General features: G+C 44.3%; 2 protein-coding genes across 2 annotated transcripts; one reads left to right on the top strand and one right to left on the bottom strand.

Annotated features, from left to right (window-relative positions):
* Positions 1-534: 534 nt before the first annotated feature.
* Positions 535-11,268, top strand: LOC130880205 (cytochrome P450 2E1). The gene is made up of 9 exons (XM_057779145.1): positions 535-759; positions 1,519-1,678; positions 4,268-4,417; positions 5,181-5,341; positions 5,647-5,823; positions 6,621-6,762; positions 9,328-9,515; positions 10,006-10,147; positions 10,927-11,268. The coding sequence occupies exons 1-9, from the start codon at positions 583-585 to the stop codon at positions 11,109-11,111; spliced, it is 1,482 nt and encodes a 493-aa protein (XP_057635128.1). The 5' UTR covers positions 535-582; the 3' UTR covers positions 11,112-11,268.
* A 2,320-nt stretch (positions 11,269-13,588) lies between these two features.
* Positions 13,589-21,206, bottom strand: Syce1 (synaptonemal complex central element protein 1). The gene is made up of 13 exons (XM_057779314.1): positions 21,119-21,206; positions 18,300-18,362; positions 17,155-17,214; positions 16,752-16,826; positions 16,154-16,201; positions 15,871-15,925; positions 15,639-15,728; positions 15,383-15,446; positions 14,453-14,519; positions 14,253-14,376; positions 14,079-14,189; positions 13,857-13,944; positions 13,589-13,668 (listed from the first exon to the last, which is right to left on the bottom strand). The coding sequence occupies exons 1-13, from the start codon at positions 21,195-21,197 to the stop codon at positions 13,603-13,605; spliced, it is 990 nt and encodes a 329-aa protein (XP_057635297.1). The 5' UTR covers positions 21,198-21,206; the 3' UTR covers positions 13,589-13,602.
* Positions 21,207-24,227: the final 3,021 nt, after the last annotated feature.

Genomic DNA, 24,227 nt, shown 5'->3' with positions numbered 1-24,227 from the left:
TTCTAGTTGATTTGATAGTGTGAAATGGAATTTGGAAGTAGAGATTTCTTGTTCTGCCCTCAGTTTCCAGGTGGTGGACCAAGAGTGCTGCAGCAACATAACAGAAGTTCCGTGTTTGTAGCCTGGGGCTGGCATTGACCCGGAGTGGGCAGTACATGGTTGGAACTGCCTTGCAAAAGCCTTTCCCCAGCAAACAAACACATGCAATGATCTGAACGCATGCCCACTATGCTGATCAGTGTTGAGGGGGAGGACAGCCTCCCACCCCCAGGACTGACCTATGGGTTGGTGAGGTGTTCCTCCGTGTCCTTACCAGCACTGTGGCAGGTGCCAGCAACCAGAGGATTGCCAGAGCCCAGCCTCATCCATGTCAGATCATGTAGCTTCTAAGAGGCAACAGCTACAAGGTTCAGTCTTTGAAATGATAGCCAAGTGTAGCTAATAATAAACCAGGGCGTTAGGCCAAGGAAGAAGATTGTTTTATTGGCTGATGAGTCACCCTCCTTCTCAATGACACGTTATAAAATCTTTGTTTTTCCTCAGGAAATTCCCACAAGTTTGCAGCGGGAGCCCAGAAGCACCATGGCTGTTCTTGGCATCACTGTTGCCTTGCTGGTGTGGGTGGTCACCCTCCTGATCATATCTGTCTGGAAACAGATCTATAGCAGTTGGAACCTACCCCCAGGACCCTTCCCACTTCCTTTCTTAGGAAATGTTTCTCAACTGGATTTGAAGGATATCCCCAAGTCCTTCACCAAGGTAAGAGAAAAATTGCTGCATCAAGGAAACAAGTTAGAGATTAGATATCATGATATTTGCATTACATCTATTTTACAGTCCAGTCCATCTTGGACATAGAACACTCACAGTGAGTAGTGCCATGCATGACTGGATGCCCCATGCAGCTGGAATTATTAAAAGATACTAGTGTTGCTGATATCATCATGTGCCAAGTGTGATACAATAACAGGTGTACTCCAGCTGGCATCAGCCTGTGTCTAAGAACAGACTGAAAGGGAAAATGGAAATATTGAGCCAACTGTGATTCACCAGAATAACAACATCTGTCTTTTACTAATTCTGTGAACACTGCATGGGCTATCCAACACCAAAATGCTTCTAGGCATGAAATTGATGTTTGATGTCTGTGTTCCAGGTTGGGTTGTCTTTGCTAACGACAGGGTAGCTATAGATTTCAGGATCATTGACTCCAAGTTAGCTGGTAGTATCCTGGCATGTAGAGCCTTAACTTTGGGAACAAATAGGGTGATTAACATTGCCACTTATTACACAACCACAGAGAAGAGAATTGTGTCTGGATGGAGGAAAGGGCCCCTGCAAACGCAGCAACTTTAGGTGAAGAGAGTCTCTCCACAACAGACTGGACAAATATGACCTTTCCCCCAAAGTCCTCTAACTCTCCATGAATAGCAGGAACAATAACAGGAGATGAGGGTAGTCTAGAGTAAGCTGACTCCTGTCTAACCCCTGTTCCACTTTGTGCATTGGTCCCTGTAGCTGGCAAAGCGTTACGGGCCAGTATTCACACTACACCTGGGCTCAAAGCGCATCGTGGTCCTGCATGGCTACAAGGCTGTCAAGGAGGTGCTACTGAACCACAAAAATGAGTTCTCTGGCCGAGGGGACATTCCTGTGTTCCAGGAGTATAAGAACAAGGGTAAGTTGGCTTTCTGGGCCATTGGAGGGGGGCACACTAACAGGGAGAGTGATGTACATACCATTTAATCCCCCCAATATTAACAAACTGTAGTGACAGTAATAGAATGAAGACAGAAAGGCAAAGACTCGGGTGATGGATTGTACCTGCGTGGAACCTGCTTTGAGAGTTGTACAGAGCAGGTACTGTGAACCCCATGAGAGGCCCTCTAGGCCCACACCCTTACCATAGCACTGATCAACTCACAAAGAAAGGCAGATAGGCTGTTTCTGAACCCAGGAAATCTTCCCCGGATGATCCACACATCTTCGGTGCCTTGTATTTTTCTGCACTTCTTGGGATTCTTTACACACAGCCTCAACTGTCAACTGAAGTGTAGATGGTTCCAGACTCCCAAGTGCTTTCACTTAGCATGAGGTAATTCACCTGCCTGGCATTCTGTTTATAGGGATGGAGCAGACTTTAGGTCTTTGCCTTTGCTTTCCTCTATTGTAGTTGGTGATCTGCAGAGAGAGAGACAGAAAGAAAGAGAGAGAGAGAGAGAGAGAGAGAGAGAGAGAGAGAGAGAGAGAGCTGTGCTGTCCTGAGTCTAGCTCACCTGTTCCCTCCTGTAGCAGGGAAGTCTAGACTGCAAGCTGACTAACCATTTACACAACTCCACCTTCTATTGAGTGTGGGCACCTAGAACTAGGAATGCTCCCAGTTCACTGGTGCCATCTATTTGCCCAGCCTCCACCTTATCTGACCTTTTGACTTCCTCTTTGTAAGCAGGTATCCCAAAGCAGATAAAAGTGTCCCAGAATTCTGCCTGAGTTGGTTCTGGTGATAAATTTCTACAAAGCTTTTTCCTTTTGTGTGAGATTTTACATCAAAGCATGCTCAGCCTGATGTCTTATCCTCCATGTCCAGCTTGGTTTCCCAATCTGTGTTTCCAAAATTATCTTGCCTCGAGCAGTAGCATTTGATGTTCTTTAGTCAGTACTGGGGCTTTCTGTACAAATAGAAGTAACTGTCTCAGCCCTTGTCATAGGGGTTACGAAGAAGTATCAAGCAAAGTGACAAGGACCTGATGGAAAGAGCATAACCCTTTATGTGGGACCCTTACCTGTCCTCCAGTCAAGCTCAGAAAATGGACCAGTAGAATTAGGTTCTGCATCTTCACGGGATAGATTTAAGAGGCACTTGCTGCTTCTATCTAGAGACTCCAAAATCCTATTTTTATGCATGCCACACAGACCAGAAGGGTTTGTAAAATCAGTTGGGCCTTACGTAAGGGATGACTTTGAGTTTCCAGTGTTCATTATATGAGTGTTTGTATGGCAATGTACCAAAATAACTATATGCATCATTTGAGTGAATGCTGAGAAAACATGGTCCCTCCTGGACAGTCAGCCTAGTGAAAGGCCCCCTTACTGCAGTAGAAGGCTAGCACCTTTGCCATTCTCTCAGCCATCAGGATACTCCTTAACCTTCAGGATAAAACTGAAATCATTAAGTATGACCCACAGCTCTTACTCATATCACATACTTCCCTTTCCTCTCTCAGGATGGCCATCTCTTGTTCTAAAAAGTTCTTTAGACCACAGTAAGCATATGTCTCCTGAGAACTTTCACATGTTCTGCAGGGTGTTTCACTAGGCATCTCACATGTGATTAGGCAGTTAATATAGGAGAGATTATGAAATACAAGCAAGCACTGCACCCCATGTGAATATTACTCACTATTGTTTTTCTCAGAATGCTCAGAGCCTAGAAGGTGCCATAGACACAGTAGATAGTGAAACATTATTTACTGAAGAAATGATTGTGGAAAAGTAAGAAAAGAAGGGGGTAAAGAACAAGGAAAAGCTCCTAGAGTGTAGAGAGGCTTGAAGGGCTTTACTAGGCAAAACTGGGTGGGACTGGGTGGGGCAGGCCCTGGATACTTTGAACTGGCTCCAAGAGACAATTAACAAGCAAGCCATCAGTCATGACAACTTAGATTCAGATTTGAGGATTGAAGAGGCTCACAGAATTAACTGAGCTAGAGATGGAAGAAAAGAAAAAAATAGTTTCAGATTTCTGATTCCCAATGTCTTCATGGGGTCATTGGGTCATGTTCTAGGAGGACAAAGAACATTTCAAAGGGAAAGGGCTCCACAACACTTCACTGAGGAGGGATGGTACTCAGTCTTTCTAGCTTAGTTTCTCCCAAAATGGGAAGTCCTGTGACCTTTAGATTTTAGTAAATGATGTTTCTCTAAACCAGAAAGCTGTGATTTGAAGTGTTTCAGGTGTGAAGGTTAAAATCCATGAGTTTAGAAATGATGCTAAGAATTATCAAGAGACAGAAAAGAGGAGGGATCCTCTTTTGGAGTGACTGCCTATAATTTATTTAGCATGGTAAAGGTTTGGAGCAAAGTATGAAACCAAAGAAAATAAACTGGTACTAAGAAGAAACAACTAGGAAACACAGCCTTCTGATCCCTTCTCTTGTGCTTCTTCTGCACCTGAACATTCTACCCAGGACCCAAGACCATTTCCCCCTCCTCCCCTGCTTCTCCACGAACTGACTATTTGGAGTAACTCCTATTGGTCCCTTTGTCTTAGGGATTATTTTCAATAATGGACCCACTTGGAAGGATGTCCGGCGGTATTCCCTAAGCATTCTCCGTGACTATGGGATGGGGAAAGAGGGCAATGAGGTCCGCATCCAGAGAGAGTCACGCTTCCTGGTGGAGGAACTCAAGAAGACCAAGGGTTCGTATCTCTGAAGTCGGAAAGGATCATGGCTAGGCTCCCAAGGACACTGAACAACCTAGAGGCAGTTGGTAGCTAAAGTGTTGGTCCCTGGGCACTACCTTTCCATTTGAGTTCCAGTTCTTCTTCCCAGAAGAGAAAGGCTGACTGCCAGCTGTGGTTGTTGTACTCTACATAGCATTAAAAAGTAAAGACACTGGGAGACTCAGAAATTCACTATGAACTGGCTTTGTGGGAGCCTAGCCTGTTTGGATGCTCACCTTCCTGGACCAGGATGGAGGGGGGAGGACCTTGAACTTCCCACAGGGCAGGGAATCCAGACTGCTCTTCAGACTTGAGAAGGAGGGGGAATGGAGTAGGGGGAGGGGGAGAGGAGTGGGGAGAGGGGGAGAGGAGTGGGAGGAGGAGGAGGGAAATGGGAGGAGGGGAGGAGGCAGAAATTTTTTTCAACAAAATAAATAAATAAATAAATAAATAAATAAATAAATAGAAAAAGAAAAAAATTCACTATGTCAGATGGTAGTGGCTCACACCTTTAATCCCAGCACTTTGGAAGGCAGAGGCAGGTGGATCTCTGTGTGTTCGAGGCCAGCCTGGTATACAGAGGAAGTTCCAGGACAGGTTCCAAAGCTACAGAGAAACCCTGTCTTGAAAAATCAAAACAAAACAAAATAATTCTTTATGTCCTCAGTGAGAACTCATAAAAGACCGAGTTGGCTATGGAAGGCCACAGTGAGATGCTTACACTCTACCTGTTTTTCAGGCCAGCCTTTCGACCCCACCTTCCTGATTGGCTGTGCACCCTTCAATGTCATTGCGGACATCCTCTTCAACAAACGTTTTGATTACAATGACAAGAAGGGTCTGAGACTCATGAGTTTGTTCAATGAAAACTTCTACCTGCTGAGTACTCCCTGGATCCAGGTGACAATGCTCCTCCTCTTCCAGGAACCTTTGGTTGCATTGTTTACATTAGAAGAAGAAAAATTCAGGTTGTGTGGGAGAGACAGGCCTAGAAAAGCAAAGAGCAGGAACTTGCAAGAAGGCATCTGACTAGGTTTGCTCAGTACCCTTCTCACTTCAGTACCTGTGTCTTCTCACATGTACACATTCCTAGCCGCACTCCCCCCAAAAGACAGTTGGACCCAATGTTCTAAACAGTATGGTAAAGGCAACATAAATTCATTGTTTGGAAGTTCCCATCAGTTACATGGTTTTCTTCTCCTTAGCTTTACAATAACTTTGCGGAATATCTGCGATACCTACCCGGAACTCATAGAAAAATAATGAAAAACGCATCTGAAATAAAACAGTACACACTCGAAAAAGCCAAGGAACACCTTCAGTCGCTGGACTCTAACTGTCCCCGGGATATCACTGACTGTTTGCTTAGAGAGATGGAAAAGGTACTGGACAAGATGGGCTTGCTGGGGTGGGGCAGAATGCATACAGTTCTTACGTTATGATGGACTTGCTGGTGTTCAGACTGAGCACCATGGTTGTATTTTGATATTGATGGTTTTTCATAAACATGCTTGGCTTCAGCATGATCACTATGCTCTTCTCTGCTCATTTTTGGAGGGAAGAGTCCCTCTATTCAGCTCCCTGCAGGCCAAGATGAACTGCAACCCTTTGGAGAATCTAGTCTAGTCTGAGGAAACTTCCATACCCCTTTCAGTATTTATTATCCAAGTTTTCTTGGCTTTTAGGATTCTAGGCCTCTCCAGTTTCATATTCCTGCGACCTCTAGGACCACATAGATCGCTACCCCTTATTTTCTTTTTGTAATGGCTTTAAAACACGTAAAATCCTACACTGATTTCCTCTAGATAATTTCCATTTGAGAATCTCTTATGATTAGCTCAACCTCTCCCAGTCTCTGGTCCAAAAGCTCAGCCTTGAGCCTAAAAAGAAGCTGAGACTAGCTCCTGCTGCTTAGAAGACTGCTATCATTATTAGACAACTCTGGCTCTAATGAGAATGATAAGGCCCTGTAGTTTGGGTAAGAAAGTCTTTCTTGTGCTTAGCCTGTTTCCTGTAAGCACTGGCTTCTGCCATCATGAGGTAGAGATGGCTGTTTCGTAGTACGACAAGTAGAGTCTGACATAACCTGGTCCCTCCCTGCTGAAGAGCAATAGGCATCACCTTCTTATACCTGAAGAGATCTATCTCACCATGTCCCTATCTGTCTCCAACTTCACAGGAAAAACACAGCAAAGAACCCATGTACACAATGGAAAATATTTCTGTGACTTTGGCCGACATGTTCTTTGCAGGGACAGAGACCACCAGCACAACCCTGAGATATGGGCTCCTGATTCTCATGAAATACCCAGAGATTGAAGGTACATAAATGAGAAGCTGAACTCCCATGTGGAACAGCTGAGCCTAACAGATCACCCTATGCAAGCCGGGCTACAGTTGCTATTCGGTGGCTGCTTACTGACCTTCTCAGTGCTCCAAGATCACTGAAAGAACTTCTTTAAGGGCACAGACCTTATTGCCAGGGCCTAGTAACCTAAGAACTGGCTGTTCCCCTACACACTCCACTGGGATGCCTATGACCCAGTGATGAAATGGAGAGGGAAATGAGTCTGTGCTCTGCACTGTAAATAACTTATTTACAAAGAAGAAAATAATGTTCCCGTTTCCCCTGAGAAAGACTTTTTGAGTTATAGGCTGAGACAGGCCTAGTGGCTAGGCTGGAGTCATCCCAGAGCATCTTACCCCTGAGGACTCTGAAGTAGAGATTGAGAGAAAAGCAATCAAGTCAGCCCCAAATACACTTCACTTTCTCTTCAAGACAGGAGTAAGTCTGTGCCTGAAGCAGGCACAGGAGACTTAACCCAGTCTGCAGAAGGTCATATGTACATTTGCCAGACAGAGGCAATGTGATGACCCCTACATGCAAATCGATGGGAATTAACTTTAGGGGAGAAATTGAGAGAGGGTTACAACCTAAGATGAAGGTACTCAAAGGCCTGAAACCCTGCCATTCTCTGAGCTGGGTGTAGATCTGGGAAGCTACTACAGACAAAGCAATGCTTCCCAAGAACATGGTTGTGTATCTGTCAGCCCATGGCCAAGCTTTGAGCTCTGGCCTTTCTGTAAGCAATGCTGATATCTCACAGAAAAATGAAAACTGAAGATGATTAAAGTCTAGGGAGGGAAATATTCAAATTACAGTACCTAGAACGTTGACTACAGGGAAACATGAACTAAAAATGTTTTCAATTATTAATTTAATGAATTTCTAATATAGACAAAGTAAATGGCAGGCACCCATACATCGGCTACCAAACTGAACATCTACTGACATTTTGTTTTGTTTACTTTGAAGCTCTTAACACATCAAACATTATATGGCTAGCCAGAGCCCAACCAACTCACTCTTCCCTGTCTCACTCCCCAGATTTGGTGAAATTTCAGGACCACTGTGTAGCATTCCCATGACTTGGACATTTAATATAAACTAAATATCAATACACTATAACTCATTATTTTTATATATGCCTTAATATTATACCATACCATATGCAACTTAATGCCCCTTGCTTTTTTCACTCCACATATTATTATTGTCTGATGTTGGGTCATAGATGCTGCAGTAGAGAGAGAAGTTCACCAAGATACTAAGCCTTCATTGTCCCAAGGAGCAGAGAGGCACAACCTTCTTGGAAAAGACTGACACATGACTATCTCATGCCAGTTACTTTATGCAAACAACCACAAGGTTAATTGGGGTTGGGAAAGGTTCCAGCTACCAAAGTAATCTTGTTCTTGCTGTCCATGAGAGCAAAAAACCCACACAAATCTCAGTCCCTTCTCATTTTGGCAAGCCAGAATCAAAAGTAAGAAGTCTAGGTCTGCCAGGAGTGTCTCAGGGACCACCAAGTGCAGACTCTCCAGAGAAACAATTCTTCAAGGTTTAAATAGTCTCAAAACAATTTCTCAGTCTCTACTGATTAACCCAAGCATAGCAATGACTTTGGTGAAATGCTTCTCTTAAAGTCAGACACAAAGGCTTTACTATACATTTCACTTAAATACTGCCTTTACTTACATATCACTACACATTATAGACCCATAGTGAATTCCAAACACAGAAAGACTAAGGAACTTGCCAAAGACTGCTGTTACCTCTGTTGGAATCACAGGGACTTTCAGATTTCAAGATCTATATTCTTGCCAGGCGGTGGTGGCGCACGCCTTTAATCCCAGCACTCGGGAGCCAGAGGCAGGAGGATCTCTGTGAGTTCTAGGCCAGTCTGGTCTACAAGAGCTAGTTCCAGGACAGGCTCCAAAACCACAGAGAAACCCTGTCTCGAAAAACAAACAAAAAAACAAAACAAAACAAAAAAAACCTATATTCTAGTCTGTCACCCTCTTCTTATTTCTAACAATAGTAAGCAGCCTAGGGTGATAACGCAAAAATTTCTCTTCAAGAAGAAATGTTCAAGATTCTTTTGTTATCTATACTCCTCATATGAAGAGAATTGGGGAAAACTATCACAAGCTATGATAATGGATGCCCAAACTTCATGTCAATTGTGAATAATCTCACAGATCTTAGCTTTCACTGACGTGTGAGGAAGCGATTTAACAATTCAAAGTACCTGAGGCTTATAAATTCAGGATAAGGTGCTCCATAAGCATGCAACAGGTGGCTTGGCAGATGAACAGAAGGTAATTAGATAGTGTGTGGGTGGATGAAGGGATCAGGGAATAGTTGGATAGATGGATGAGTAGGTGACTGAGTAAGTGAGTGAGAGTGTAGGGGTGAGTGAATAGGTAGGTGGATGGCAGATAAGTGAGCAGGTAGATGGAAGTAATTCTCTATATTGGTGGATAATAGGTAAATATCAATTCTGAATTAAACCTTTAAATTGATCTCATTTATATCTTGACAGAGAAACTCCATGAAGAAATTGACAGGGTTATTGGGCCAAGTCGTGTCCCTGCTTTCAAAGACAGACTGGAGATGCCCTACATGGATGCTGTGGTGCATGAGATTCAGAGATTCATCAGTCTTATCCCCTCCAACCTGCCCCATGAAGCAACCCAAGATACCAAGTTCCGAGGATATGTCATTCCCAAGGTGAGGCATGAATCAGAGAGCCCTCCATGGGCATTGTCCTGTTCGTTTATCACCTAAGCTGCCCTTTAGGACTGGAACTCAAGGACACCTTTGAGCGTATGTGGCTGCAATGTGGGAATCAAGTCAGTACTCTTAACCTGCAGAACACTTCACCCACAGTCACCTCAGTAACCCTGTGAACCAAAGAATGAAGGGAATTGTGGGAAATATCTCTTTCTACTGGTTCATAGGACTTGTAGAACATTATAACACAGAACCCATGGCATCACTAACCCAACCTGGGACGCACCCTACAAAAGATATAGGGCCTTCCTCTTCACTTATATCTGATCCCTAGCTCTTTCTATGTAATCCTTAAATAGACAACATGACAAATAAAAATACGCTGTCCTTCATAATGTAACATTCCAACAGCCCTCTTCACAAGCCTCTTCCAGACGAAAGCCTATGTTTCCTTCACTTGACTAATAGGAACTTCTCCTTCTTCCAGGGTACAATTGTGATTCCAACTCTGGACTCCCTTCTATATGACAGCCAAGAGTTTCCGGATCCAGAGAAGTTTAATCCTGAGCATTTTCTGAATGAAAATGGGAAGTTCAAGTACAGTGACTATTTCAAGCCATTTTCTGCAGGTAAGCAGAGCTCTGGGGTCAAACCATCCCTGGGAAATTGTCTTCTCCAATCCTATGCCTACTTCCCACGTGCTCTTCACCTATCCTAGACAACGACTGTCGTCCCTACCTCCCATGCCCTTGTAACACATAACACAAGTCTGTTCCTCCCTGTTCAGAGAAGTCAGATATCATATTTCACCAGAAGTCCTGGAAATGAGGACTGGTTTTATTATTTTATCACAGAATGGGCATTTTTTTTCTAGATTGTTAAACTGTTAAGCTGTTTCTACTTTAACCAGATGCCATAAAAAGCTCTCAAAACTATATTACCTAATTCTTCATAAGTTTCCACAAAAATTGCTAAAGCTGCCTGAACTCTTTTTAGCAAGCATCTGGACCTTCTAGGTGGTCCCATCTCAGGGCCTCACCAAGGGTTCCAGTAAAGGGAGAGTCGCAGTCAGTTTGATAACTTTAACCACCAATGTTTGCATAGGCTTCCCTGTCCCACCTTCCTGTCGTTATGGCAGAGAAGCTTTGGGTCCACTTTCCTACAATACCGCATGCTTATGCAGCAGAGTTCTGAATGAGTGGTGTCAAAAGCTGGCCCGAGTCAACATCACTGACACTTTGTTCTCTGACATATGACCACTGGTGTCCAGGGACCAATGGGCAGGGACAGGAAATCCTTTCAGGTGGTTTGCCTGAAGCCTTCTGCCACACTTCCAGTACCTCAGTGTTAGAAGTGTGAGTTCTACAAGGATCCCTCCACATCTCACCAGCATTGTTGTTACTTCTAGGAAAACGTGTGTGTATTGGAGAAGGCCTGGCTCGCATGGAATTGTTTCTGCTCTTGTCTGCTATTCTGCAGCACTTTAATCTGAAGTCTCTGGTTGACCCAAAGGACATCGACCTCAATCCTGTCACAATTGGCTTTGGCAATGTCCCACCTGAATATAAACTTTGTGTCATTCCCCGCTCATGAGACCTGGTAACTGCCTGTCTCGAGTGAAAAGTCAACAAAGACACCATTATTATCCCTTAAAATGTAACCGTTTTTTAAAAATCTCAAGTATATAGAGTTCCTATCATAAAATGGACAAAATAAATAAAATCTTGATGAATTATATATCAGTTGTGGACTTAGTGAGGAGAACCTTGTCCCCTTGGCAATGTAAAAGTTCCTCAGTGGGGGAATACTATTCCATAGCCAACAGTATAACATCTTCCAATCTGTCTGTCCCTGACTTCTCTCTAGTATTTCTTTGGATATGTGGGATGATCCTGGTTATCTACCCATCACAAAACCCTGAATTTAACTGTATATTCAAAGTTCTCTTACCAAACAGAGTAACGTATTCATAGATTCTTGGGATTATAGTATAGTACTTTAGACTGGCCCCACTTTCCAGCTCAACTACTTGGGTGCACTACTGAAATCCAAAGCTAACAGACACAACAGTGGCCCCACTGAAGGTACTTAGATCGCCATGACTCCACAAAGGCAAGACTGCTTCCAGAAAAAATGAAAAGTGTAATTATAAAATGTGCTTTGGGACAGAGAGGTTCCAACTTAAGGATTGCTATTAGGGAAATTCTGAAGTGACAGGGAAAAGATAGGGTGTATGTAGCTCTAAGGGCCATTAACCAACTGGCATCATCTGGCCTCTGCCTGAGGTTGACACCTGATCAGCAGAGCCACTATTTTCACTTAGTGGTGAAGCTTGGAATGGCTCAATTCCGGTTGTCTTTTCAAGGGAATAGCATTAAATTCTCAAGTACAAACCAAGCAAGGCGGCACATATCTTTAACCCCAGCACTCAGGAAGCAAAGGCAGGCAGATCTCTGTGAATCTGAGATCAGCTTAGACTACATAGCAAATTCTAAACCAGTCAGGACTACACAGTGAGACTCTGTCTCAAACCAAACAAACAAAACAGTACAGTTCTTTGGGAGAATTGGTCTTACCTTAAGGGATTTACTATTGCTCTGTAGTATACATATTTCTTCCAGGGTTGGCAAGTTCATGCCCATCTTGAAGATATAGAGACTGTGGCAACCTATAGGACCCTTGTCCCCGAATCATGGCAATGAAATACGCTACACAGAAGATAGTGAGCTCTATGAAAATAGAGCTGTTAGCATTCACTTCTGCATGGAAGGGAGAAGTCACAAGGCCCTCGGGAGACCCTTAAAAGATTCTCTTCTGGGATTCCATTCAATACTCCCTCATTCCCAAATGTTACAATCTATGAGAGGAAAAAAAACTGACTTGGGGCAGGACTTTTCATTAAGAGGTATATTCCTTAAAGCAGGAGAGCATACCATGAGGTTACAGCAGTTTTGGGTATAAAATATGGGGGGAATAAAATGTACTTCTGTGACAGGAATATATCTCAGTGTTTTGTTCAGCTTGTGAAGTGCTCTGTGCTCAATCCTCAGCACCACAAATAACAAACCAAATTTCCTTGTGCATGACATTATCAACACACACATTATCCTTAAAGGTGTGTTTCAGGCCCATAGATCTTCTGTACCAAGTCGTCTACAAGCCTGTTCAATAACCTAAACACTTTCGTCTCTATTTATGCCCCTATAACGGCTCCCTTGCTTGCACTCCCTTGTTTGCCATTATGCCTTAAGGGAAAGTTGTCTCTGAGTATCAAGAGTTAATATGCATGAAGAACTTAAAAACAGTTGACCTATATGAACACTCAATAAATATTCAGAACTACCTGTAAAAAAAAAAAAAGGAGGTATAGCTGCCTCTGAATTATCCATGCTCTTATAAATCACTCCACTGACTCATTTATTCACTAGGCTGGATTAGACAAAATCTTTCTTTGTTGTCTCCATATCTATTTGGGAAGAATATACATTTAATTTGCACATTACTAAGAAAACAACAAAACAAATGGCAACCAAACCAGGACCCAGAAGAACCAAGGATGAATGGGGAGGGTCTGCCTACTTATGTCCTCAGCAAACAAATGACCATTTTTAATTTGGGATGTTCCTGTAACACTGTCTTGTTCATGAACAATACAGACTACATACAGACTCAAATTACACTGGCTTTGCTTAAAGAATGAGGTGGATTCTAGAATTAAGCAAGAATTGGCGATGTATCTTCCTTTTATTTCTAAGTCAATGCTATTGGCCTATATGAAGGAATTAAACTACAGGTAGATTCAGATCCTGTGAGAGGGTCCACATCAGTATCCTTCTGCCCAGGGGCAGAAGAGTGAGCAAGAGACAGGGAAAACATTAACTAATGACTTACAGTATGGACCCTAAGCTAGTCAATAATTAAAATTGAACCAATGTATCTCCAGATTCAAAGAGTTGAGGGGCTTGGCCCTAACACCCATTCTCCCACCCAAGACATACTCAGATGAAGCAAACTACACAAAACAGCCTTTATTTCAAAGGGTCCCATATGGTGACCTGGTAAGTCTTCCAGGTCAAGAAGGGTATCAGGTCCTGCTTGGTGGGCACTCTTGGTCTTTCTCCTCACGGACTCCTAGGGGCTTGGGACTGGCCTGGGGGAGGTAAAGGTCCAGGAATATTTTTCTGCTCATGCCATTCCCCCTTCCACCTTTCTGTGCCCAAGCTACCATGGATTTACACCTTTGCCTTAGCTATGCCTCCTGCAGTGTGAGTACTCTTTCCCACAGTCTATACTCTGGGGAATCCCACTATCCTCCTTTCCCTTTGCTCCAGGATGTACCATCCTCTGTGAGCTGTCTCCTTCATCTTGCATACTCTGAACTTGAGCAAGGATCTGTAGCCCATGCTTTTCCAGTTCTTCTTTCAGCCTGTTAAGGAAGAGTGAACAAAGAGAAGGAATGCAGGCAAACAGGGAAGAATGAAAAGGCACATGGTAGAACAAGGGAAGCAGATGTCATTCATCTTCGTAAGAGGAATGAGGACACAGGAGCTCCACGCCTACCTCTGCCGTTTCTGTTGCAGCTGTAGGCACCTCTGCTGCAGCTGCTGGTGGTGCTGAGCTGCAGCCTCTAGGAGCTCCTCAGCTTTCTTGTTCTCCTCCTTGAATAGCTGCCTGGAAGTGGGGGAAAGATTCAGTGCTGGGTATTTCCTCTTCCTGCCCCACCCCGCATCTTACAATGCTGTAGCTGCCTCATGGCTTCGGAGGAAGAGCCCCTCGGGAAGGGTGGAAGGCCCCTCAGGCCCGCACAGGGCATACAGCCGATGTTTCACATCCTCCAGCTTTACCTCCATCAGTTTCTCTGCAGAGAGAAAGAGTAATGAGCAGGTGAGGGTAGGCTGGAGCAGGTGAGGGCCACCCTTCTACCCAGGTCTCACCTTCCTTGAGCAGCTGCTCCTTGCTGCTGTCCAAAGCACATATCTCATTTGCCAGATGTTCAGGCTTCTGAGGGGTGGCACAAAAAGACCCATCCAGATCTCCCAGCTTCCTCGTGCTTCAGAGAAGCCTGTACAGATCTAGTCATTTCCTTCCTAAGTTTCACTTCCTAGTTCCCTGCCCCTCAATGCACGCAAACCATGGCATAACCTTGGTAGTACTAACCCTGTCATTCCCTCTTTGGACCTTCCAACCCTGGAAACAGGTTCAAGGCAAAGTATTTGAAACCCTAAAATCTGCAAACCTACAATCCTCAGCCACTCTCTGGAGAGTGAGATACTAGTGTTTCTCCTCTCCTCTCTTCCGTGGCCTCCTCACGGACTTCTTCTGACATTAACCCATGTCCCTACTGGAGTCTGGGAACTCCCTGGTGAATGCTGACCGTTCCCTGGTGTCTCTCCTGTGTCTGGGAACTCCCAGGTGAATGCTGACTGTTCCCTGGTGTCTCTCCTGTGTCTGGGAACTCCTGGAGTGAATGCTGACTGTTCCTGCTGTCTCTCCTGTGTCTGGGAACTCCTGGAGTGGATGTTGACTGTTCCCTGCTGTCTCTCCTGTGACTGGGAACTCCCAGGTGAATGTTATTGTTTGTTCCCTGCTGTCTCTCCTGTGACTGGGAACTCACAGGTGAATGTTATTGTGTGTTCCCTGGTGTCTCTCCTTGTGGCACACTGTCAATGGGTGACTCCACTGGTGTCATCACGGTGCCCCAGAACACGAACAGACACAGCAATATTGGTGAATATGAGAGACAAGCAGTGAGGACACCAAGCACCTCAAGAGTGGTCACCAGGGGCTGGACGTATGGTGACAGAGCAGGACTAAAGTTTGCACAGGAACCAAGGGTGTAGGTGGCATAGCTCTGTATGACTCACATGAAATTCCAAGAGGTCCTTGTGCTGACTCATCAAAGCCTCCAGCTGTTCTTCAAATTCCAACCTAGGAGCCAATCACAGAGCCACAAAGGCCATAAACTACCACAGAGCTTGGCTGAGGCCTAAGCCTGTATAGCACTTAGGGACTTTGTTTACTACCACTATCCCACAGGGAATACATTTGCCTCCTTGATCATCCAGGGCATTCCTGTACCTAGAGCACATCTCTAGCCCAAGCCTCATCCTCTTAGCTCACCTCAGTTGTCTGAGTTTGTCCTTCTCCTTGTCAATCTGAGAGTTCAGGAAAGAAATTCTCTCTTTACACTCGTGTAGCATGCTGTGTTTCCTGGGAAGGGAACCGACACTCAGTCGTATGTTTGAACGACTCCCCAGAGGGCAGGCCGAGGACTTCTATCCTGTTCCTCTCGTCAGTGGGCAGGTGAGAAGTAACAGAGCACTCAGGGCCCACCGCAGGCATGGCATCTCACCTTTGTGTCTCGCTCTCCTTCTCCTGGCACTGCAGCCGAAGAACCTTCAGGGTCTCTGTAAGGACAACAGGGCCCTCTGAGTGCTTGCTGAGGCATCAGGTTTGCCAGATGGAACAAAACAGGTCATGTGAAGTCTATGGACACCTGATTGGACTTTGACATTTTCTGGATCTGGTAACAGCCATGGGAAGGGCACAGGTCAGAGGTCTTAAGGTTCTAGCTACTAGAGAGAGTAGGCTTAGAAAGGGCATCACAAAGCCTAGAGTGGGGAATATGGGAATACCTTGCTTTTTGTTCCAGATATCCTTCAGACGTGCTTTCTCTTCAAGTACTAGAAAACATGATGAAGGTTCAGACATTAGGAACCAAACACAGAAATGTCAAGGACAGTCATATGAGAGGCAAGGTATATCTGTGACCCCAAGACAGATGCAGTTTTTTTGAGGTCAGTTCCCACCCCTATGGTACTCACACTCCTGTAAACACAATGGGCCCTAACATTCACAAGAGATGTCTGTGAGGACAATGTGTGACATCCATTAGGACTAGGGAGAACCACATCAATCAAAAAGGGCCATGTGACCAGGTGAGACAAGATGATAAAAAGACTTCTCTAGTAATTCAGAGCCAGTGCTGTGAGGCAAGAACTTGTAGGATCTGTGGTAATACCTGGAGGATCATCTCTGCAAAGGACTTGGGGCAGAAGTATCCTCAAAGGCATTTCCAGAACTCTCCTATTAGAAGATGGGAATGCTAGAAGAATATGACCTTGGAGGAAGAGAAGAGTCCTGGCCCTGGTGAGGCTATTAAGTGCCTGTGACATTGCACTGAGAGGAGTCTAAGATATTCTGGGAACTTACAGTGACTCTCAGTTAACTTACATGAGTCCAGGTCCTTCTGCAGGGTATCCCAGACAGTCTGGGCCTCTCCAAGTTCCTCACTGGCTTTCCTTTTTGCTTTACCAAAGAACAGAACAAACATTTGGTAAGCACAGACTCAAACAATGACATTTCATATTTGTCTCCAAGAAAACCTAGAGGGGCCCAGATTTTACAAAACGAGAAACAAGGCTTTCTAAATCCTGGCCCTTCTTTCTGGACTCAGGTGGCAGCAAGGCCATTCACAGGTAAATGAAGGCTATGGCAATTACACACAGAAGGGGCTTTCACTTACACTCTCATAAAAGAACTACAGATATTTAACAAGGACACCTTCATTTCCACCCTGGACCTAGCCCGGAAAAACATGTAGCTGGTCTTGGATAGCAGCCAAAACTGGGCTCACCTTGCTGAACCTCATTAATGCGGTTAATCAGGACCTCAATCTGGGGCTCTAGACTTCCCACTGCAAGGCAAAAAGGAAGCTCATTGTTGATAGAGTATGATTGCCCAGGATCCTACAGCCTTCCCTCCATGCCTATCTGCTGAGCATCTCATAGGCTCGGGGGCTACATTATAGTCTCAGACTTGGAGTGTGAGGGTCAAGGCAATGGTAAGTTCTGTGGAGAGAAACAAAGCGCAGGAAAAGGTCTACAGGTAAAGCTCAGGGTGCTTCTCAGATGTGAGAAAGGAAGGCCCTCGGGCTCTCTGGGTAGAGTGGAGGGTGCAAAGTGCAAAGGCCTGTCCTGAGGAGGAAATGAGATGAAATAGGAAGAATACGGTAAACATGAGATAGAAAAGTTATGGGTAAAACCTCTGTATCTAACAGTGTTGTGCAATCAAGGGAGTCTTGGGACAAGGTTTTGGCAAAGCATTTTGCCTTTTATCCACTCATGCTTCCATAATTTTGAGACATTGGGGGCTCCATTTTTTGCTCAAAAACTAAAATTTAAGGGGCCAGTGAGATGGTGCTGTGGGTAAAGACCACCAAGTCTGACAACCCGAGTTTGATCCCTCAAGCTCACATAGTAGGACAGAACTGACTCCCTTAGGCTAGCCTCTGACTTTGACACATTCTTTGACATTTTGTGGGTGTGTGTGTATGTATGTATGTGTGTGTGAGCATGAACCATTGCGCACGCACACACACGCACACACACAATGTTTCTTAAAAATTAAAATTTCAGTTCAAAAGCATCTATTTTATTTTGTGCATATGAGTGCTTTGCTTGCATATATGTCTGTGCACCACATGTGTACCTGGTGCCTGCAGAGACCAGAAGAGGGATCAGATCTCCTAGAGCTGGACTCACTAAAAGCTGTGAGACATCATATGAGCGCAGAGAAACCAACCCAGTCCTCTGCATGAGCAGTTGGTGCCCTAACTGCTGACCTGTCTCAACACACACATCCCCAAATTTAAGTCTTAAAGAAAGTTAATATGAATAAAATAATTTCTTATTTTTGTGAATTGTGGTGCTTGGAGTTGAATCTACATCTGCTTGACTTCAAACCTCAGGGTAAGTCTCATAGGCAAAAGAGACACATGACCTTTCTGCAACTTCTTCACCATTTCCATTAAGCCTTCAATTTTCTGTGTGTTCCCACGCTGCCCTGTGGAGACACAACCAAACATTTCAAATCCGGTGGCATAAATAGCCAGGAGACGGGTCCAAAACCTAGGCTGACACTGAGACTAGCTGAGGACAGATCTCTAACCAGAGCAGTGTTACTGATCCTTGTCCCAAGATGGGTAGTACAAAAATGTGAGCTGGGCCTCCATGGAGCCTTTCCTACCTGGTGCAATAGCACCAAGCATGTTCACTCACAAAACTCCCAGTGAGGGCAGTACTATGTTTAGTTCCCTTGTGTTGCTGATGTCATCAAAGCTGGGTCAAGTTCGGATTCACGTATGAGACTGGGTGTGAAGGCACAGACCTGTAATCTTGGAAGGAGTGGCAGGAACATCAACAGTTTAAGTTCAGCCCAGCCTTTTTTACAAGGTCAAGTTCACCTTGAGCAAATGGCTAAGTGTCAGGAGCCATTTTCCAGGAATGATGGCGGGGACCATTGTCCTGGGGATGTTTGCAGAGAACCCCACACCCCAACTGTATTGAGAACTGTTTGTTGGCAGAGCCCACCCCACACCCAACTATCTTGAGAGTTATCTGTTAGCAGAACCTGCCCCACATTCCAACTATCTAGAGAACTGTTTGTGGTTGGAATCACAAAAGGAACGATTCCACCTGCATAGAGAACACTAGGTGTGTCGACTCGTGACCTCCTGACCGACAACTGGTGACCATTGCTGCAAGATCCCTTCCTGCCCTTGCCATGCCCCTGCCCCCCATCCCAACCCAAATTCCTCATCCAGGGGCTATATAAGTCACAACCATTACGCTAATAAATGGAAACCTTGACAAGAACTCTGCTTGGTCTCCTTCCTCTTTCCCGCCCATGTCTTTTCAGATAGCGCCTCTTCGGGACCCTGGAATAACTGACCTGCAAGGCGGGTTACAACCCTAGAATAACTGACCCGCTGGGCGGTTAGAGCTAAGGATGTGACTAAGGGTGCCTGCATAACCACTGGGGCAAGAGGATGTTGCTAAAAAAAACTGGAAAGTAATTTAAAAAATCACTGCAATGGGCTGGTAGCATTATCAGGAAGTTCTAGGAAGTATTATGCAAAAGCACACTGACTATAAGCAAAATGTATTAGTAAGGGATCTGGTTAAAGTATACAATCACATAGCTTTTCTAAGACAATTGATAGTGATTATATAGTTTCCACATAAAGTAACATTTTGTAGTCAGTCATTTTTTAGTTTTTTGTTTGTTTGTCTCTTTTGTTTTTTTTTTCTTAAAAAACAGGATTTCACTATGTAACCCATGGCTGTCCCAGAACTTGCTTTGTTTACCAGGCTGGACTTGAACTCAGAGATCCACCTGCCTCTGCCTCCCAAGCACTAGGATTAAAGGTGTGTGCCACTACTGCCCAGAAATATTTATAGCCAATATATACACTTATTTTTAATTCTCTGGTGAATTAGATGTAGGAAATCACTACTTCTGTCATTACGATCACAATAAAGGAAGCAGACATTATTAGTCACCTAATTTTAAAAATGAAAATGCCACCTATTAAGAATTCCTGGACGTAGATAGAAGGACCTTGGTCTTCCCGCAGGGAAGGGAATTTGGACTGCTCTTCAGTAACGAGAGGGAGGGGGAATGGAGTGGGGGGAGGAGAAGAGGAGTGGGGATAGGGGGAGGGAAGTGGGGGGAGGGCAATATTTGGGAGGAGGGGAGGGAAATGGGAAATGGGGAGCAGGCGGAAATTTTAATTAAAAAAGAATAAAAATAAATAAATAAGTAAAAAAAAAAAATTCTTGTAAAACTGATGCAAACATTTATTAACTAAGGCTCAAGTTCTAAGTAACAATTCAGGCAGGGCTAGAGACCCACAGTAAACAGCACTTAAACGTGCATGTGAGACCATCCAGACTGGGAAACTATGGAGAGAATTTTTTTAACATCAAAGGGAAAGGGGGTAGAAAGGAAGACACCTAAGGAATAACAGAGTCTTAAGAGACAAATCAAAATAAATAAGTAAATAAAATTTAAAATAAAAAATCAATTTAATCTCAAAAAAATTAGTGAAAGTAGATTTTGATCCAAATAAATGCATTGTAAAAATACTAAAACAATTAGCAAATTTTTTAAATCAACTAAATACTTGCTGAGATAAAGGAATTGCTGGCGCCATTCTTTAGCTGTAGTGAGAGTGTTATTTTTCTGGGGCACTTGTCTCTAGATATATACATGGGACATTTATGGATGCCACTGCTGTCTGGAGTGCTCTGTCATGAAACAGGGGACTGGGTAATGGGGGAGGGGAAAGTGACGAACACGTCATAAATTGTAAAAGCTGGAGGGTAGGCTCATGGCGTAAGCCCACCTTGCTCTGTGCTTTTGTATAAACTGAGTTCATCTCAATAATAATGTGTTTTATCGCCCCAATACATAGACACTAAATCGCTCTGCAGAAGTTTGGAGAGCAGAAGTTTTGCTCAGAGGCAATCCGGACACCCCACGCTAGGCACAGGGCGACTCCAGTTTGGGTAAGGCCACCTGACTCCAGGCCTGCGGCCACAGGGCCCCTGGGGCCAGCCTGCTCTGAAGGTGACTGGAAGACCCCACACTAGGCCTGGCATCGCAGGGGGGCAGCGGGCTGGCTCTGAGGCGACAGTCGCCCCCTCAGGGCCTCCACCCAGGGTTCGCGCCCGCCCGCCCATCTCCTCAGGCCTCGACAGGAGGACATGTCACCCCACCAGCTCGCCCGGCCAAGCCAGGCGCCCTTCAGCCACTACCTCCAGCCCCCTCAGGCCCGTAGAGCTGCTCCGCTGATCCCTCGGGCTCCACACCCAACGGCTGCGGTCTGGTGGCCATCCCGCTCCGTTTCCCTCAGCTGCCCCAGCCGCCTCGAAGCAGTTTCCCACTGCGCCTGCGCAGTACACTGCTGCTCTAGGCCGCCATGTGGCCAGCTGCTGCGCGTGCGCAGAAAGAACTTTTGGGCTCTCTCCCCCCCCACCCCCCCCCAGGCAAAGCACTAATCCCATTTGAAGTGAAAACCTCCGAGTCAGTGATTGGCCAGTTTCTGAGGCAAGTGTCTGAGCAAGAATGAAGGCCTATCCCTCTACAAGGGTTAAGATTATGGTGGTTAGGGAGAAAATTGATTAGCGTTAGAATGGAAATTTTCTACCCTCGGACAGAACAGTTATACTGAGCAGAGCCATGATGCCTACTGAAAGAACTAAAGGACCTGCGGTGGACATGGTAAGCAGCCCAGTGCCCAAGACACCTTTCACCACTACTTCAAAAGAGCCTGATGTCCCCCCCTGTGCTATGCCTAAGCCATCTGCCAAGACAGCCCAGGTCTGAGCACTTCTGGTTATGACCACACCCAGCTGGGGGAACTGCTCTCACCTTGTTCGTCTGTGGGAGTCTCTGTGACTCAGGTACAGATCTCCCTAGACCAGAATAACCCAATAGTCCCATCTCAGTCTGAGGTCTCAGATACCTGCCTGGAACCATTAGGTTCTCAGAGTTCTTAATGGGGGAAATCTGGTGAACTCCTCCCCTGACAGATGCAAAGTAGGGTTCCCTGGATCCCACTTAGCAGCAGCTCGTGAGAATGAATGCCAAGTTCTTAAATTGTAAAGATGCTTTTATGTACCTGATGTTAATAAATAACCCGGCATGAGGTAGGGATAGGGAAATAAATAGTATATATTAAGAATTACGTAGTCTGCATTTTATGGAAGACCAAGACTATAGATACATGTATATATGTTACCTGTTGATATTTTATGATAGCCACATATTTTTTCATGATCAGAAATATGAGAACATGCATGGTGAGAATGGGCATGATGGCACCCCTTAATCCCAGCACTCAAGAGGCAGAGGCAGGCAGATCTCTGTGAATTTGAGAGCATCCCTGTCTAATTCCTGACTTAGGTGGGATGGCTTCAAGCTTGTCTTTATTTAGGATGATATTGGCTATGAGTTTCTCATTCCTAGCTTTTATTATGTTGAGGTATGTTCCCTCTAGCTCTACATTCTCTAGGACGCTCATCATGAATATATTTTGGATTTTGTCACAGGTTTTTTCTGCATCTATTGAGATGTTCATGTCATTTTTGTCTCTAAGTCCATTTATATGGTTTATTACATTTACTGACTAGTGTATGTTGCATAACTATGCATTTCAGGGATAAAGCCAACTTGGTCATAGTGTGTAACGTCTTTGATGTATTTCTGTATTTTATTTGCAATGTTTTTAGTAAGAATTTTTGAGTCTATGTTCATCAGGGATGTTGACCTGTAGTTTTCTTCTTTGTGGAGGCCCAAAAGTACAAGCCTGTTTTCATGTTGACCAAAGGAACTTACCTCTAGTTCCTTCAAGGTTATTGAAGGTTGCCTGAAAGGTCCCACCTAGACAAAGACCAGAAAGTTCTGTTCTCTCAAGGTTATTGTCAACAGGTGTGGCTCAAACCAGACCTTGTACTCCAGGAACAAAGAAGTAGACAATGTTGCCACCGCAAACAAAAGTCTAAGGAGCCAACTAAGTTCCAGTTCCCTAAGGAGATAACTTTGAACTCCACCCAGGGAGTGGTTTGCCTACAGAATGTTTTGGTCTAGGGTGTGTGTGTGTGACTTGCTTTGTTCTAGCAACAGGTTTTTGTTTTTGCTTTTTGTTTTTTGGTGTGTGTGTGTGTGTGTGTGTGTGTGTGTGTGTGTGTATACACAGCCTGAGACCTTCAACTGGTTTGTTCATTTTCTTGTTTTACGTTAAAGCCTTCTTGTGTCTTACTCCGACCTTTTGGGGTCAGGAGTATTTTAAGCAGTTGGAAATTAAACACGGGCAAATTTAGTTCTCACTGGAATTCCCTCCCTATACTATCCTATATGTTTCTCCGTTTTATTATTTTCATTCACTTCTTCATATTCTTTACTAATATTTTCTAAATCCCCATGCCTCTGCCTTGGCAAGAGGTATTTTTGTTGAGGCTGGTTCCCGACACTCCTTTTCTTGTCCCTTTTCCTGGTTTGGGTAGTGAAGTGACCCGAACTCTGTGGAGGGAATTTGGGAGTCCTCCCTCTGTTTCTGTCTTTTTAAGAGTTAAAGAAAGATCAGACATACATCTTCACTGAAAGAATTCTACTGTGAATCCATCTGACCATAGACTTTATTTTCTAGCTGGAAGGCTTTTTACTACTATTTCAGTCTCCTCATTTGTTATGTGTCTGTTTAGAATGATGACTCCTTCTTAATTTCCAGCTTAATGGAGTACAGGTTCTTAAAGTATTACCCTATAATATTCCGAATTTCTTTGGTACCTTTTGTAATGTTTCCCAACTCATTCCTGCTTCTGTTAATCTGGGTCCTCATTTTTCTTTCTTTGGGTTAGTTGAGTCAATGGTCTATGAATCTTGTTCATTTTTTCAAAGAACCACCTCTTAGATTCATTGATTCTTTTTATTGTTTTCTTTATTCTATTTCATTGATTTCTGATCTGAATTTTATTATTTCTTGCCTTAGATTAGGTTCGGATTTGATTGGTTCTTGTTTCTCCAAATTTTTGAATGGTACCATTAAGTTATTTATTTGTAATCTTTCTGATTTTTTTTAATGAAGGTACTTAGAACTACAAATTTCCCTTGCAGGACTGTTTCCAATGTGTCACAGAGGTATTGGTGTGTCGTGTTTTCATTTTTGTTAGTTCCAGGAAAGCTTATTTGTTCTTTCTTTTTTTTTTTAAATTTGTTTTTTTGAGACAGGTTTTCTCTGTAGCTTTGGAGCTTGTCCTGGAACTAGCTCTTGTAGACCAGGCTGGCCTCGAACTCACAGAGATCCGCCTGCCTCTGCCTCCCGAGTGCTGGGATTAAAGGCATGTGCCACCATAGCCCGACTTA

The sequence above is a fragment of the Chionomys nivalis genome, chromosome 8 (genome assembly GCF_950005125.1).
Source record: "Chionomys nivalis chromosome 8, mChiNiv1.1, whole genome shotgun sequence".
Lineage (NCBI taxonomy): Eukaryota > Metazoa > Chordata > Mammalia > Rodentia > Cricetidae > Chionomys > Chionomys nivalis.
Note: the sequence above shows the minus strand (reverse complement) of the source record. Positions and strands in the feature narration are given on the sequence as shown.

What these genes read in the sequence shown, in the direction of transcription:
- LOC130880205 (XM_057779145.1), top strand. Translation starts at nt 583, where the DNA reads ATGGCTGTTCTTGGCATCACTGTTGCCTTGCTGGTGTGGGTGGTCACC. An exon ending in CCAGGAGTATAAGAACAAGG is followed by an intron (nt 1,679 to 4,267) that starts GTAAGTTGGCTT and finishes CCTTTGTCTTAG; the next exon opens with GGATTATTTTCAATAATGGA. An exon ending in TGAGTACTCCCTGGATCCAG is followed by an intron (nt 5,342 to 5,646) that starts GTGACAATGCTC and finishes TCTTCTCCTTAG; the next exon opens with CTTTACAATAACTTTGCGGA.
- Syce1 (XM_057779314.1), bottom strand. Translation starts at nt 21,197, where the DNA reads ATGGCCACCAGACCGCAGCCGTTGGGTGTGGAGCCCGAGGGATCAGCG. An exon ending in GACAAACTCAGACAACTGAG is followed by an intron (nt 15,447 to 15,638) that starts GTGAGCTAAGAG and finishes ATTGGCTCCTAG; the next exon opens with GTTGGAATTTGAAGAACAGC. An exon ending in CTGCAACAGAAACGGCAGAG is followed by an intron (nt 13,945 to 14,078) that starts GTAGGCGTGGAG and finishes CTTCCTTAACAG; the next exon opens with GCTGAAAGAAGAACTGGAAA.